The 16,522-nt window shown below is 39.6% G+C and overlaps 1 protein-coding gene across 2 annotated transcripts in view; it reads right to left on the reverse strand.

Moving 5' to 3' along the window:
- REV3L (REV3 like, DNA directed polymerase zeta catalytic subunit) overlaps positions 1-16,522 on the reverse strand; it is a 91,674-nt gene that overhangs the window by 58,490 nt on the left and 16,662 nt on the right. For both annotated transcript variants that reach the window (XM_064170295.1, XM_064170293.1), the window contains exons 2-3: positions 2,848-3,037; positions 316-390 (exon numbers count right to left, since the gene is read on the reverse strand). In XM_064170295.1, coding sequence (XP_064026365.1) covers positions 316-390; positions 2,848-3,037 — 265 coding nt within the window. The remainder of the gene's footprint in view (positions 1-315; positions 391-2,847; positions 3,038-16,522) is intronic.

A 16,522-nucleotide genomic window follows, 5' to 3' on the forward strand; every position in this document is an offset into this window, starting at 1 on the left:
TCAACTGTGCTTTCATTTCACAGAACATTAGTCTATTAAGCAATAGAGAGACTGTGTAATAACAACAGTGTCCAGTTTTCCAAGTGTATTTTAAACTTAATAAGGAATGCTGGCATTAAAAAACATGAAAGGTACCAAAGTCTGCTTCATAATACATGGAAGAGTACTACATTGTTTTCTGTAAGAGTTACAAGAAAAATAAACTGATGCAAATCTGTTCAAGTGACTTTGCCAAGGTGTAGGTGCTTCAAAATTGACTTTTTAAATTCAAGATAGGAGGAAATCAGCCAGAACTTGCTACCACCACATCCTTACCTTTTTACCATTGCAGGATTGTAAAGATAAATCTTCATAAACTGTCTCTCTTTTTCATGGTAACCATAAAAAGGCCTGGAGAAGGAGCAAAAGCAACAGCTAGTCAGTTATTCTGAGCTAAAAAAGACTAAACCCTATGCACAGTAAAGTGTCTAAAAAAATAAGAATCAGAAAGCATTTTTAGTTCAACATTGTTTCCCACAGCACCATAACAGTACTTTTAATAAATTTGCTTGTGCTGGATTGCTGCAAAAGCAGCATTCAGCCTTTCTGATAAATAGTGTAACAAGTCTTCAGGGAAGTTAATTCTGCAGGTCAGGTGTAAATGAGTGAATACTGGCTGTGCAATACAAATAACCAAACAAGGAGAACAGCTTGCAAGACTGAAGAGCTGCCCCTTTTCAGTGATTACTAATCATCTTGTGCACTAAATGAGGCATGGATCCTGAAGAAAATAGGATTTGAGAATGCAATTAAAGAATACATAGCATAATTAATATGTCAAGACTAAACTGAGGTTGAATAGGCAGCATTAATTCTGGTATTACTTGACTGAATTACTGACTTTTCAGCATCTAGAATTCTAATCTAATCTAACATGCTTGTAAAACAGCATGTTAAGGAAACAGGCCATAATTCAGCACAGTGAGTGAATGCAAGCAGTCTACAGCTTGCAGTAACAACTAAAATCAACAGAAATGCAGGAAAACATACACTCAAATGTTGCCTTGACAAAATAAAAGCTCTTTACCAAAAGCATTATTAAAAAAATGCAACTGGGATGCTTATCTGCCAAGTGAAAAAATGAAGTTCAGTAGTAAAAAGGATTTCAGTTCTAACTTAAATGGAAGCTGTGCAGAGCTGCATGCACAATTTCAGCATTAGTGCAGCTGGCTCTAATGTGGTTCAATGTGCACACATTTAACATCTCCAAAAGCTAGAAAGAACTGTTTGTGATGGTAGAACTGAGCTAAGTTGAAACAACAAACTATAAGCTGTTAAGCTGAAAAGGAGATCAGACTTGTACAACCTCTTTCTTACAGACCTAGTAACAGGTTATATACATTGGGTTAGAATGACTCTTGCTGTAGGAATGGAAATTAAAAGCTACATCAAAAAAACTTAATTCAGACTGACATGGCAGCAGAGAGAGCAGGAGTGACAACACTTTCAAGGTTAGATGTGAACATTTATGTTAACTTCACAATGCACAAGGGCAGTGTATTTTACCTTGTTTTTATTCTTGGACCTCCACTATGTTTGGAAGTTAATGCAATAAAAATCTTATGTTAAACTTAGAAAGGTTTAGCAAACACCTTTATTACAGTACAACTTTCCTAGGTAAGATAATGTCCAAGATTTAAGGAAAAATAGAGGCTTCTCACCACAGAGAAACTGTAATACCTAGGAGCAGAACCTGACCCGGGTCAGAGCAGGTGACAAGTAGGTCCCTGTGACTACATAACCATGTCTAACTTCCCAGGTAAAGAAGACATATTGCAGTTCCTGTTAAGTGCTTCCCATTAGGCTCTTACATATGCAAGCAAAACACATGAAACACTCTTTTCTATGCTTCTTTGAGGCAATAAGCACTTGGAGTTTCAGTAATGACCAAGTAGTTTTCTCTGCTTAACTTTCACTGCTGAGATGAATTACAATATTGCATTCCACACAGCTCACACAAAAAGAACAAAGCAAGAATTTTGGTGTGTTACCCTCCCTGTTACTGGAAAAAAAAAGTTCTCATAAAAAATGAAGCTACTGCAGTCACTTTACTAGCAGTTTCTAGAAGATACCACTAAAACTGGCTGGGACCAGAAAGACTATCTTCCAGTTAGAAAGAATGTATTTCAAAAGTGCAAGAAAAACAGCAAAGTTTTAAAACATAGTGCTGCACAGTACTGAAAATTAGCATTTACTTTGAAGATAAAACATTAAACCCATGTATAGACTAACAGTGTTCCTCCAGGACAGCTTCCCATTATTCACTATGATTTGACATGTTTTTTTAGTCCTTGGTTGTGCAAGTTAAATAAAAATTAAGAGAAGCCTTAAAATATTAACATGCAATAATAGCATATAGATCCAACAGCAGGAGAGAGTTACACCAAATAAAATACAACAGTCAGCTTGACAGTTAAGTAAACTATTTTTAAGAGCCTCCACTTCATGGTCTATGCTGGTGGGAAAATGAGATGGATAAACATGATCTGACAGTCTCTGTGATGTCCTTCCTAAAGGGGCCATCTTTGATGAACAAAGAAAAAGAGACCTGGAGTCAAGTTCCTGCATATGTCTGGTCACCCAGACAGGTAGAAAATGCTGGTTGGAAAGTTCTGCTGTAATAGCAGAGACAGAAAAAGCCAAGAGGAACAGATTTAGAAAAATGATTAGGAAGCTTAGGAGAGAATGGTTGTGTCAAGTGTTTGGGGGGAAAAACATTGATTATATGAAAGTGAAAGAAGTTATTTAGCAGCTGTTCAGGCAAAACCATTTCCAACTAACAAAGAAATCCAAGCAAGCCATACTTACATTCCAGATACTAACGACACTTTGAAAACATGCTGAACATTAGAAGATGGGTTGCCTAAAGCCACATTAAGTGCTCTGTCAATGCTGAATGCCACTTGGCGAAGGTAGTACTCTGGACGCTGTCCAAAGCCATCGTATGGTACATAGAGGTAAGGGAAGATACCGTGGAGGTGCAGACAGGTCTTCTGACCTAAAAACAAAACATAAATCCTTATTGTCTCATGGTTTACCTACAGGACATTTTCAGGTTCTGCAGACAGGACAAACTTAGGAAACAAGTTCAGCTGCATTTCAAACAGAAGGTACTGATTCAGAGCAGTTCTCACATTTGATTCATTGACAGAAGCAACACAGAACAAACATGGTTACATAACCCACACAACATTACCCTTGGATAACAGGATTTGCCACTCAGGTTTCTGTCGTACTACCACATACTCAGTGCTGGATGGCTAATGGTTTCTCAGCTTTTGTGAAAATTTTGCACTGTCAAAGCCTTCCTGTTCCTCACTGGGATGATCACACAACCTCTCAGAAATTAAGAACATTCAGAAGACTCTTCAGTATTCTAGTTAAGACCTAATTTGGGATCTAGAAAACCCATGTGGTTTTCAAGATCTTAAAACTGGACCCTGAGAGGCCCCTACTATATATGCAGATTTCTAGCATTCTAACACCACACTTACTTCTTGAGCATTAGCTTTTATGAGCCTTCAGTAACAACAGAATGAAAGAACACACCATGAAAACCATTTTGCTAGAACACAGCTTGAGCTTCTGCTTCAGACAAGGCACACTTGATGTGGGCTAGGATCTTGACTGCTTAAACTAACATCAGATTGTGCCTGCCACCTGTCCAGCCCTAGAAGTCATTCATGGCTTCTCATCGGTCAATGAAAATGTTTCACAGAAAGCACTCTAAGTGCATGCTGCTGATTAACCTCCACGGCACCCTAATGATAGGCAAAGTAATCATCTTGTGTTGTTTGGATAAACTCCCTGTGTGAAGAGAGCAAAACAGCAAGGCAGTGTTTTCATCAGCCAGGAAATAAATATATCACAAAGAGGCAGCATAACCTCATTGTCTAGAAGACCAACGAAAAGACCTCCAAAAGTCCACTCTTCCAAACTGAGGTTGTCTCCTGGCAGACGGGCTTTGCCTGAACAACTTCCATTCGTTCATACCTCTATCAATGCACCATTATTGGCCACCCAGTGATGACAGCTCTAAGGCCATGAAAGAACAGAGCTTCAGAAATGGGACTGCCTGCAGATGTTTATACCTGTGGAACGCATGCCTCCAAACACTATAAACAAGAGTTTGGGGTTTTTATACCAGCGCTTGGATGTATTGTTCCTTCTTCAAATATTTATCAGACCTTCACACAGCATCTAGGAATGAGAGATTGCTTGAAGGATGGTTGTAACAAGTCCATTTTCCAGGGACGATTTTATTCTTCCCATAAATCATCTCTGTCAAGTCTCTTCATCAATGTTTACATGCAAGCTATATACACATTCATAATGCTGAGGTCATCATCTATGATGAATTCTGCCCATGCTTTTCAATTATTTCAGGAGAAGAAATTTCTTATTTAGATGTTATGTACTTCAAACACATCTTTACATTTATATTTTCTTCAAGAAAAAAGGGGAAACTAAAGAAAGAGGAACTACGGACTGGAGGGGATTTTTTCAATGGCAAAATAAAGAACAGCAGCAGCATTATAGGGCAGGAAAACCTCTAACCCTCTAATGTGGGAGAAGTCATTTATTGGTAGTGTGTGAACCAAGAGAATATCGATCCCTGCAGTAGAAGCAGGCCATTTATTTTCTGTACTGAGTCAACCACCAAATCTGAGTGTTTACTTCTGGGTGGTACTTGACTTATAATAAAGGATATCCCCCCTTGCCCCAGTATAATGAACAGAAATTTAACACTTGTTCATACATCTACAGTTTCTCTATTCAATTGTTTGGTATGGTTTTTGTTTGGTTTTATATTGGAGCTAGAGAGTAAGAATTTCTGGCAAATACATAGCTCTGTTCCCCAGGAATTTTATATATTCACGTGTTTGCCACCCTGTAACTTCTCAGTCAAAATTAGTTCCTCACTTACTATTTTTTTCCTTTCCTTTTTGCACAAATATCTATGAGCTCTTGCTCTTTATGCTAACACTTAAGAAAATGCTTTTGCTTTAATGGTTGCCCAACTCTTCTGATTTAGAGTTAATATATGTTCTTCCAGAAAATAAAACTGCAAAGCACAAGAATAAACACAATAAAGGAGACAGTCTAAACTTGTTGGTTCTTTACTATGAGGGTGGTGGAACTCTGGAACAGGTTGCTCAGGGAGGTGGTTTGGGCTGCATCCCTGGAGATATTCAAGGTGAGGCTCCACAGGGCTCTGGGCAACCTGATCTAGTAGAGGATGTCTCTGTTGTCTGCAGAGCTACATGACCTTTGGAGGTCCCTTTCAGCCTGGACTATTTTGTGATTCTGTGACTTAAATTCAGGTTCAAGTTAAGCAAGACAATCAATTCATAATGTTTTCATAGCTAGCACCTGATTGCTATTTAACAATTCTTGCTGAACTGAAATGACATCTTATTGCTGAATAAAAGTACAGGTACGAAGGTGGTTTCCTTCTGTCTCCTTTCCTTGCACTCTTCCTTTATGTGCAAAAAAACCACAAAAAAGACTACAGCTTTCAAGAGACCAAAGAGTCAAATTACCAGCTAACTCCAGGGAAATCTTATAAAACATACACACTGCACTGCTTTTCATTTTCGATTCTGCCAAGAAAGCAAACATACTACTGTTGATCTAAGACTCCTATTAGGCCAGCAGCTGTCAAGTTACATGGCTTTATACAGCTACTCACTTTGATCTTTGGTAGTACTGATTCATTCACCATGATATTTGGTTATACTGCTATTTTTATTTACAGTCCTCATTACTACAAGTCTTACCCTGCTAGTGTTAAGAACAGATTTATTTTGCTTCCATTATTTAAGTAAAAGCACCAAATAGCTATTATCTATAGTTATCACCAAGCAAAAATATACCTCATGAAATGTACTGTTATGCAGCCAAACTAGAGCTAGGAAAGTCCAGAGATGCAAGATAATTTAAAAGTCCATGTCACCTAAACAAAGGAGAGCAAAGAATTTAAGCATCTCAGATATCAAAGATGAGCTGCATGTAAAGCCCTCTTCAGAAGCTTGGTGACTTGTGAGTTATGAGAGATGGCAGCAGTACTTTATTCTTTAGAAGAAACAAGTAGACACAGAAGGTGAGGTCTGAACACCAATGCATACAAAACAGACCAAATATAAAATGTTAGTCTTGCTTCTGCTGTTGCCAGATTGCTTACCTAAGCAGCTGGACACTATCTACAATATCTACTGAACGAGTATCAAAAATCACAAGGATTCTTGTGAATCAAAGGGAACCAAAACACACGAAGGAGGAAAATGCAGTTGACTCCAACTACAGACTCTGCATCACACCAAGCTTTTGGCATGCACGGGCTGGTGACACAGGCCAAGCTGTTGTTCCAGTAAGAAAGGCTCTCACATAAATCCAACAGACTATATTGGACCACACTGACCAAGCAGGAGACTGTATTTACTAGTCCCAGATAAACTAATGATACAAACTTTACCATATCCTGTAAAAGATGAAAAAAAAAGTCATTAGTAGAAAGGGGGCACAGAGCAGTGACACAGCATTTGATTCCCATTTCCTTCCTTAAAGACTGTTACGGCTACTCAAGCTCTCTTAGCTACTCGTCTCTCTTGATGAAAGTAACCAAAGCCACATGCAAGTAGAAATTGGTACCTATATATATTCAAAGGCAAAAAAGTTGCACTGATTGGTAACTTTAAACTTTCACCTTCATGGTCTCAATCTGCCTATTAAATACTGTAACATTGCACTGTTCCAGTTCCAGCTCCCTTCTCCTCCTGTGTCAGACAAAACCAGTTGAAACCTTTTTGTTCAACAGGTGTTTCACAAAAACAAGTACTGTTCTGAGAAGACTCACAAGCTAACTTATGACACTTACTACTCCTTATCACACACACCCTTTTATGTCACTAAAAAAGATCTGAACATGTTATGTATGTTCTCAAAGTATCATTTTTGGATAAGCAGCAACTTACTCAGGGAGTACCTCCTGGCTTTAGACACCCTCTGAATTCTGAAAGAGCCAGAAGGTGTGCAACAGTAAAACAAGGGAACAGAACTTCCCAACACTGCAAATAAACTCTGTTCTTATCTTGCTAACTCTGTGCTCAGGATCTACATGGCATGCTTCTGGCAGAGGAGGGCTGCAGGGGTGGTTGCCGTGGGGAAAGGCCGGGGCTGCCCTCTGAGAGACACAGCGGGCTCCAACAGACCCACCACAGAGCACAGCTGAGCCTTTCAGCCAAGCTAGGGGCACGTCTGGGAAAACGTTTAAGAAAGGGAACACCAAAGCCAGAGAAAAGAGGAGGAGGGGAAAACAGCTCCACGGCAGAGCAGATATCCCTCCCCTGCAGCTCACGGAAGAGCCCAGGGTGGCGCAGATATTCCCTGCAGCCCGCGGAGGTCCCCCCAGCAGAGCACAAGGATATTCCTGAAGCAACTGCAGCCCGTGGGGAGCCTACAGCAGAGCAGGAGAAAGATGTGAGGTGGAAAGAGTGGCTGAGAGATATTCCTGTGCACTGACTGCAACCCCTCTGTCATCCTTCATGTAACCTTGCAGGGTAGGGGTAGGGTACGCGGTTTGGGCAGTCTGAAGTGAAGGAATGAAGCTGAACCTGGGAGAGGGGAAGGATAAATGTTTCAGCGTTTCTCACAATCTGACTCGATTTTAGTTGGTGATAAATTAATTAATTTTCTCCAAGCAGAACGTCTTCTCCCCACAATAGTAATTGGCAAACAATCTCCCTGTTGTTATCTTAACCCATTGCTTTACTGTTTTCTGCTTTTCCTATTTCATCCCCCTGCCTCAGCAGATGGGGTGGGGGGTGTGGTGTGGTGCAAGCAAACAACTGGGTGGCAAATTTGACTCAGCTATGTCTAACCCAGGACAAATCCCTCCAGAGTCTACAAACTATTTCAAAAGGTTTGGAAAAGGCAACAAAGTAGACCAAGTCTTAGTGTCAGTAGACTTATACTTTCCACCTTGTGATCTACCTTCACCAGAAGATTTCTGTTACAGTGTTACAGCTCCAAGTCTCTGTTTCAAACATTTACTCAGAGTAGAAGTTACAGCCTACCCATAGTAACTTAATAAAACCCAACACACAGCCCCCATCCCCAAAGTTAACACATTTAGCCACAAACTTGCCATTAATTAGATACAATACCAAAAGTTACACTATTTAATGCAATGGTATAAATACTGTCCACTTGTTATATTAATACAATAACTAAAGGTGTGGGAGAAAGCATTATCCTTTACAATGAAGCTATCTAAAAACATACTAGTGAGAGATAGGCCTGCTCATGAGCCTTCCAAGAAAGGCTATGCACAACGGTGCAGAATTTCCAAGGCATTTCCAAGTGGGAGAAACAGAAGCTACAGGGAGCAGCTGGGGTGATAAAATGCTTTAATCCATGCAAGCTTTTTAAAAAGACTCTATAAATTGAGACAGCACATACCTCACATCCTTATTCTGATTTTTTTTCCCTAAGGATTCTTGTGATAGGACCCTTCAATCAGCTACACGAGGGAAATGATTTTCAGCTGATATAGCAGCTACGGACTAAACCCAAATAAATTCAGTTCTCTGGAGCTGTTTATAGAGGCAGTAGCTCCATAGATGATTTACAGAAGCTGTATTTTTGAAAGCTGGTGGTCTGAATCCTGATTCATCTAACAAAATTGTAAAGCCCAAGCAACTCTACAGTTTGCACTGCACATGAAGAAGAAGAAATCTTACCACTGTCTTTTAGATCATTTTTAATTTCTTCCCTCCAGGTTAACAGTTGTTCGATAATGATTATACTTCAACAGCCACTAAGAGGTATTGTGCAAGTTCAAGAGTAACTAACTGCTTTAAACAGAGAAGCAACAGCAGCACTAGAAAAATCTAATTCAGATTACAGCACGTTTCAGTATTTCTTTATTCTGATGAAAGACGTTTGCCTCCTTTCCACTACAACAGGGTGGCATACAGAAATCACACTGCAGTACTGATATTGCACCGTTTTAACGGTGCTTGTCAAAAGGCATGGGAGGGTAAGAATCTTGAATGAGAAAATCAGTCTTTGAAAACAGAAGTAAATGAAACCAGATTTTTTTTAGACATATTATTTTCCTACAGATTTATCCACAGTATTTCAAAATAATTTATATTTTAGCTTTTTTTTTTTTTTTGTTGCCTAGTACCATGAATATAGTCTCCAGATCTCTGCCACACCCTCAGACATGGTTTCTAAGAAGCAGGGCTTTTTTCCTCTAGTCCAGGTAAACAAAGACCTTAGCATCCACTAAAGTCAATAGATGCTAAATGCAGGCACAGCATCTGTCACTCTTCAAATGTGATCTTTTTATGCCTTCTTCTGCTCTTTTATATACCACAAAATATGTAAATGAACGCTCTTTCAGTACTACAGCTGGTGTTACTATTCTCTCCGGCACATTTTGCAACAGTATTAAGTATTTTACTTCCTATTTCAGTTTCTTTTGTGACATGCTACTTCACTTCCTCATCTTGAATTAGGCATCCATCCCTCTCTTTTCATCTTCACTAAAGTCTGCCGTCTCTTGGCAGCATTTGAAGTGTTTCATGGCTTTTTGCCTGCTCTAGCCTTTCTTTCTGCAAAGAATGCCCAGCACTCTTATCTTAGGCTTGTTACAGACATTAATTGATAGCATACACACTGTTCTGGTTCTTCACACGATTTGAACTGCAAGATCTTTCTCTCAGTGTTGCAGAGAAACAAATTAAAGATTTGAGCACTTTACAGAAGCATGTATCCAAAGACTGCTTGCTTTGTACAGACCATTTCATGCGATTGCCTTGCATTTACTCTACCTTCAGAGTGGCTATAAAGACTGGCTGGATGCCTCACTTCCAAAGACAAGGTGTTTATAACAATGCCTGTACTCTTTAAGAAATGTTTTCAAGTGTTACTCAGAGTATTTGCCACTGTTGTAGGATCATCCAGTCCAGATATTCCTATTTTACAGGGTCATCTCACGGGCCATTAAATTTTAAATTGTTGAAAGTCTGTGCACAGCACAACTCTAATTGACTATCTTTCTGCACTGAAAACAAAAGCTCTCCCTCATATATAATTAATAAGAACAAGAGGAGTAAAACCAGCTAGCAATCTATCTTACAAGCTAACCCAACCAATGCTCTGAGGGACTACTTAATATCAGCCCCCTCCTTGTTCTGTTCAGCTCTGAATCCTCTCTACCCCCACTTGGCCCTATTCCCAAACCAATGACAGCAGTATGTTTCAACACTTTTTAACTAGCCTACCCAAAAATGCATTCCTTGCATTTGACCTCAAAATTTTAAGATCAAGACTAGAACATTATCACAAGTGACAGAAATGTGACAAACTCCTTCTAGCTCTGATGAGTTGTCAAAAAAGAAGTTTAATTTTCACTACCAGTCCACAGCTTTTTCAAAAACGTACAAAGAATCAAGCCAATTGAGAGGAATACACTGAATAATGAAGAGCTTGAGGTAGTTAAAAACTGGATGTGTTCAAGCTCCAAGCAACCATTCATTAAAGTTTATGGTGGCTGGTAAGTCATAAAACTCCTATAGGAAACAGCAACATATTACCAGGAAACACAGAACCAAGCAACCATGAATTAGCATTAGAAGACATGACATAGAAAGACCATTCTTCAGACAAAAATTAAGCTGTCTAGGGTCATCTGATATTTCTCCTGTTCTCCATTTCTCTTTTGAGACTGTACAAGACTTAGGACATCTGCACTAGGAACTGAGCTGGAACATTGCTCTGGCTAAAAATTCATCTTGCAAAAGCGATTACTCTTTCAATATGCTCCCCAACTTCACCATAACTGCAGTTTATGGTGCCAGCACACAGGGAGGAAAAGCTGCACAGGGCAGTTGTGTGCAGCTCTTGCTTCATACATCAACTAACAGAACACACAGCACTCAAGACCATAACCTATGTGCTGGCTGCTCTGAAAGAAAGGGAAAACAATCCTGTGCTGACACATCCTCACAAGTGGGAAGGAACAGTCAGGAAGGATGCACACCTCTGTAGCTGTTACATTGTGCCTCCCCCTCCACAGTATCACTAAAGGGAGATCAAAAGCACTATTTTCTGCAAATACAATGAAATACTAGAGCGCCACTTAACTAACTGCCATAAAATATTTGAGCAAACAGTCTTTTCTGAGGTCAGCCTTTCATTAGCTACTGACAGAAAGCTCTTAAAAGCATTTCAAGTGGTTTTAAAGACAGTAACAATCTCTAGATGTTCCTCATTTTCAAAGCAAGCTGACCAGCTAGTGTTTTACAATTGCTTTGGCAACCTAGATTGACAAAGCAAGTTGCAGAGCCCAATAAAACAGAAAGGAATTTGTTCTACATTTTCAAGAGACAAATCCTATTATTCTTATCACTTGTAAACAATATAAATTGAGTTTCATGTGAAGGAAAAAACACACTAATTAAACCAGAGTGTAAAGCAAATGAAGTGTTTCTAAAAGCAGAGCAATCACATCAACATTGATATAACTGGATCACAGTTATTCACAGAAATTCACATTTCTGCCTTTTAAAAATTTTAAAGAGGTTTTGTCCATAATCAGGCTAGGAGACAGCCAACTGTTTTCTGGGCTGCATCAAGAGAACTGTGGCCAGCAGGGCAAAGGAGGGGATTCTCCCCCTTTACTCTGTTCTCCTGAGACCCTACCTGGAGTACTGTGTGCAGTTCTGGAGCCTCCAACACAAGAAGGACACTGAACTATCGGGGTGAGTCCAGAGGAGGCTACGAAGATGCTCAGAGGGCTGCAGCAGCTCTGCTATGAGGACAGGCTACAAGAGTTGGGGATCTTTGGTCTGGAGAAAAGAAGGCCTCAGGAGACATTATAGTGGCCTTCCAGGGACTATTTACAAGGTCTTGTAATGACAGGATGAGGGGTAATTCATTTAAACTGGAAGAGGGGAGATTCAAACTAGATGTTAGGAAAGGGTTCTTTATAGTGAGGGTGGTGAGACACTGGCACAGGTTGCCCAGGGAGCTTGTGGATGCTCCCTCCCTGGAGGTGTTCAAGGCCAGGCTGGATGAGGCTTTGAGCAACCTGTTCTAGTGGGAGGTGTCCCTGCCTATGGCAGGGGGTTGGAACTGGATGATCCTTGATGTCCCTTCCAGCCTAAACCATTCTATGATTCTATGTACTAATAAAGGTTTAACTACTTTGCAGCTATTCATTGGACAATACAGACAGAATAAATACACAAAGTGAAATCATGTCTTTGAGACTTTAAGATCACAATCTACCAGGAATGAACAAAACTAGTACAGTTTCAGGTGTGCCACTTCAAGAGAGAATTACTTAACATCTACCGGTCAGAACCCAGCCATGACTTCCAAACTGAGGAGACAAATTTGAGAGAATACAGATAGGACAAAGTGCAAGAACAGAAGACACGTTCCCCCTAAAGTGAACCATTGCCTGGTTTTGGCAATGTCCTTCATAAATCAAGATCTATACAATTAAAACAAACATGTATGACATTTCTCGAAGAAATCACAAGCAACTGACTCAGCACTGGAGAGTCAAACACCTGCACAAGTGAAGCACTGCTTCCTCACGGTCATTGTTTAGCTAGTGTCAGAATGATGATTTACTTTACAAGCGTGATACAAAAGCAGTCTAATTGTAATTCCTCCAACAGAGGATCCAAGACACCTCCACCCCGATCTGCAAAAGAATGCCAGCATACTTAAACACTGAGATAAAAGTAAGACTCTTGTTAAGAAAACTTTCAAGAAGTGCTGACGATGGCAATCAACACTGTGGCCTGCCATGTGACTGGGCTTAGATTTTTGCTCCAGAGAAATCTGAGGTTAACCAACTAATAATTAACATCTGCACTCAACTGGAAGATATATAGCTCTAGGGATGTGTATTACAAAACATGCTATTTTCTAAAGTCTCTTTATCCTCGTTAGAAAAAAACAAAAAAAGCCCAACAGTCTAATTTGCAGCTCACTGCTTATAAAAAATCCTGCAGACAAGCCCCTAGTGTACATGCTAAACATGCACAAACAGAGCTGCTTTTTTTTTCTCCTACTGGAAACACATCTAATAAAGGGCTGTCTAACCTCAGATGGAGATAATACAGAACAAGTAACTTAAAAAACTTTCCTAGTCCCCAGGCAATTATTTGAGCAAAAGCAGAATCTTTGCAGAAGTGAGTAGACACAAGCCATGAACCCCCTCCTCCTTCACACAGTTATCACACCATGTATAAATGGCACGATCTGTCTTGTGACCTGCCTGCTGGTTTAGGGCCCATGCACTTTATTTGCAATTCCCTATCTTGGCTCATTTCACTATGTATACTTGAATCCAAAACTTGTATTACATACTTTATGCTACTGTTGCCTCCACAAAGACATTTCCGTACTGTTGTCCCCTGGGAAATAAGGAGGCCATTTATTTTCATGTGTCTAATTGTCAGCAGAACTGCACTGTTTACATGAACTTAACAGTGGAACAAATCTAAAGACTCCTACCATTATGAGGAGAAAGAAGAGAGGTGTTGAAAGAGCCTTGAAAATCATAGAAGCTGCTTACTCAATGCTCTGAGCTACACTGTGTGAGCACTCACAGTACCAACATCTTCTCTTAGGTCACAAGCAGTTAGAAGAATCCAATCCTGCATGTGCCAAATTGTTAATTAGATGCACTTCTAGGGACAAGACCATCTCAAAAATTGGTTCCTTGAGCTAAAGTTTAGTCAAATTGTGCATTCAATAGCTGCTTTTGGAATATAATGCAGGCTTCCCTCCTGTGTGACAGTAACCTCCCTCCTCCACTGTATAATAATAGCAGAGAGCAACTCCGATTACCCAAAGACATTACATAGCAAAGTTACATTAAGCTTCATACTCTGGTTCCACTGTGACAGTGACACCAGGTACAGACATACAACTGACTGCTCAAATGCTTTGAAAGTACAGCATGATGTTTTGCCTGTCATTCCTGGAAGCATGAGCACATGGCACAAGCTAGAGCAGGTTGAACTAGCACATAAATTTACAGCATATCAGCTGCTCCTGCCATGACAGTTTGCAAAGCTGTTACTACAGGGTAACACCATCAGAGTGGTGCTGCAAAGATACTGAGCTCTCTCACGAGCTCTATGGTACAGAAAACACAATCCTACTCACAGATCTTGGGCTCAGCTGTTTACACACAGCTCAGATCACTACAAGCCAGTTGCTCCAAGGTAACACAAGGAGATAAATTGGGAACTGGAACTCAAATCTTTCTACTTCACATGCCTGTGGTTAGTACTCCACACTGCTGAAACACAACTAGAAGCAGCACTTTCCACCCAGATACAACTCTGCACTGATGCATCATGTTGATGCCATGGATCTACAGCTAGTGTTTGGGGTTTTCTTTATGGGAAAAGATTTAACCAATTTATCTTCATTCCAGGATACCACAGACTGGTCATCCAGTAGCTTGTATGACAAAAACAGTCATTCTAGGAAGATTCATGTCTAGCTTTAGGCAAAGAGGAGGCTACCACTTTCCTTTTACAAGCAAAAATCTCTTAAAACTCCCTTCTCTAAAACTCTTCTTTGCATTAAATACCTGTTTGAGCTGTTGTTTGAATTTGACTAGCTTAAATTGCAGGTAATTTGTTTTTCTTTCCATGGTTTTCTTCACTTGCCAGAACTTCCACCACTTCCTTCACACACTCCTGATATAATCTAACAAAAACAAACGGTAATAATCTTGAGGGGAGTAAAACATTTGAGTTCTCTTCTGCACCTTCTCCATCTTTTCAGCATAATTTCAAATCCATGGGTGCAGTAGTAAGAGCCAGTGCTTATCATATGTTCCACAAATTCTACCTTCAACTTTCTCAGCATCCTATTATTAACATAACCAAAAATGACTTTAGCTCTTTCAGCATCACAGTGATACCTCATTCAGCTGCTTGTCTGCAAGGACCCAAAATTCTTTACACTGTCATCGTTTTCTATACTGTGGATGCCGCTTATATTGTTTATTCTTGCATACAACATCCCACTTTAAATACTCAAACTCTGTCAAGTGATTTACAGAACTATGCATGACTGATTCATTATTAAACTTTCTGCAATTCTATCAGCATTATACATTATTGATAGAAATTAATCACACCGTCAAATTGCACTGAAATTCTTTAGTATAAATATTATAACCAGTAGCTTCTCATGTGAAATATTTATACTCCTGAAGGGATGGAAACCCCAAAGTTATTTAACTCTTCTAAAAAACTCAAACTCCAGCTCTTACTCTGCAATCACATACTATAATGCAAATCAAATGAAAGCAGAGTATCAGGTGACATGCTCCAAGTTACCAGAAAACTTCTACCTTGAATTCTGTACTTTGCAGCTCTTCTGTGTCCTCTACTCTCAATAAACTACTTTCATTAGTTTTATTACAGTTTGAATGAATATTGTTGTTCACCAGGCCAGAAGGAGCTACTATGCTTACACTTCATGGCACATGGCTAAAGAACAATAAAGCTGCAATAAAACAAACAGTAAAAGAATAAACCCACAAAAACGCATCAATAACAACACCAAAAACATATGTGCAAAAGCATGCAGGAGTATTTTTATCATCGAGCTCAAACCCAGTCAAAGTGAACACAAGATACACTGCACACTAAAAAAAATAATCTCTAACTACACACATGTTAGCTTATATCTATGTATAGTAGTTAGAAAATGCAGGTGTCTTCATCCCAGTAAGAGACACTTCAGTTTCAGTGTTTGCATTCTAAAACTTACCTGCAGGACTAAAAGAGCACCTTCAAACTCAGATTATTATTTTTATTTGTTCTTTTCCTAGCTTGAAATCCTCTGGTGCCTATTGCATATCACCCAAACTGACAAATGTAAACCTGCTGGAGGGACATTCTGCATGCTAAGGAAGCTGTTAATGCCAACAGTCAAAACTAACTTAATCTGAACCATGCAAATCTTACTAAGTGCTGGCTGCTTGCCTTTGTTCCACGATTGAAGATTTAATCAGTTACTGGTTTAACAGTATATCTCCTCTCAAACTCTGAGAGTTCTTAGAAGTCTGCAGTGCTCGAGTGCAACAGCTGCAGTATGCAAGCACTAGCAGCTAGAGAGCTGCACTGAACTTCTCCATTAAATGTCAGCCAGTTGAGATCATGGTCCTCTACCCAAAGGGTTAACCATCAGCCTCATATTTTCAGAGGGGCACAAACTGTATTTCAGTGCTATTCACTAATCATATTTCTGAAGACTGATTAATGTAAACTAACACACAACCAACCCAGCCCCGAGCCTTATTTCACTGAAATAAGTGGTGGGCAATACCATCTCATTTGCACAAAATGGTTACCAAAACCCCTCAGCAACTAAGTACCACAAAACTATTAACTTTTTTAAACTTTAACTTTTTTTTTTCTTCACAGGG

This window comes from Pogoniulus pusillus, chromosome 33, assembly GCF_015220805.1.
Source record: "Pogoniulus pusillus isolate bPogPus1 chromosome 33, bPogPus1.pri, whole genome shotgun sequence".
In the NCBI taxonomy this organism is placed as follows: domain Eukaryota; kingdom Metazoa; phylum Chordata; class Aves; order Piciformes; family Lybiidae; genus Pogoniulus; species Pogoniulus pusillus.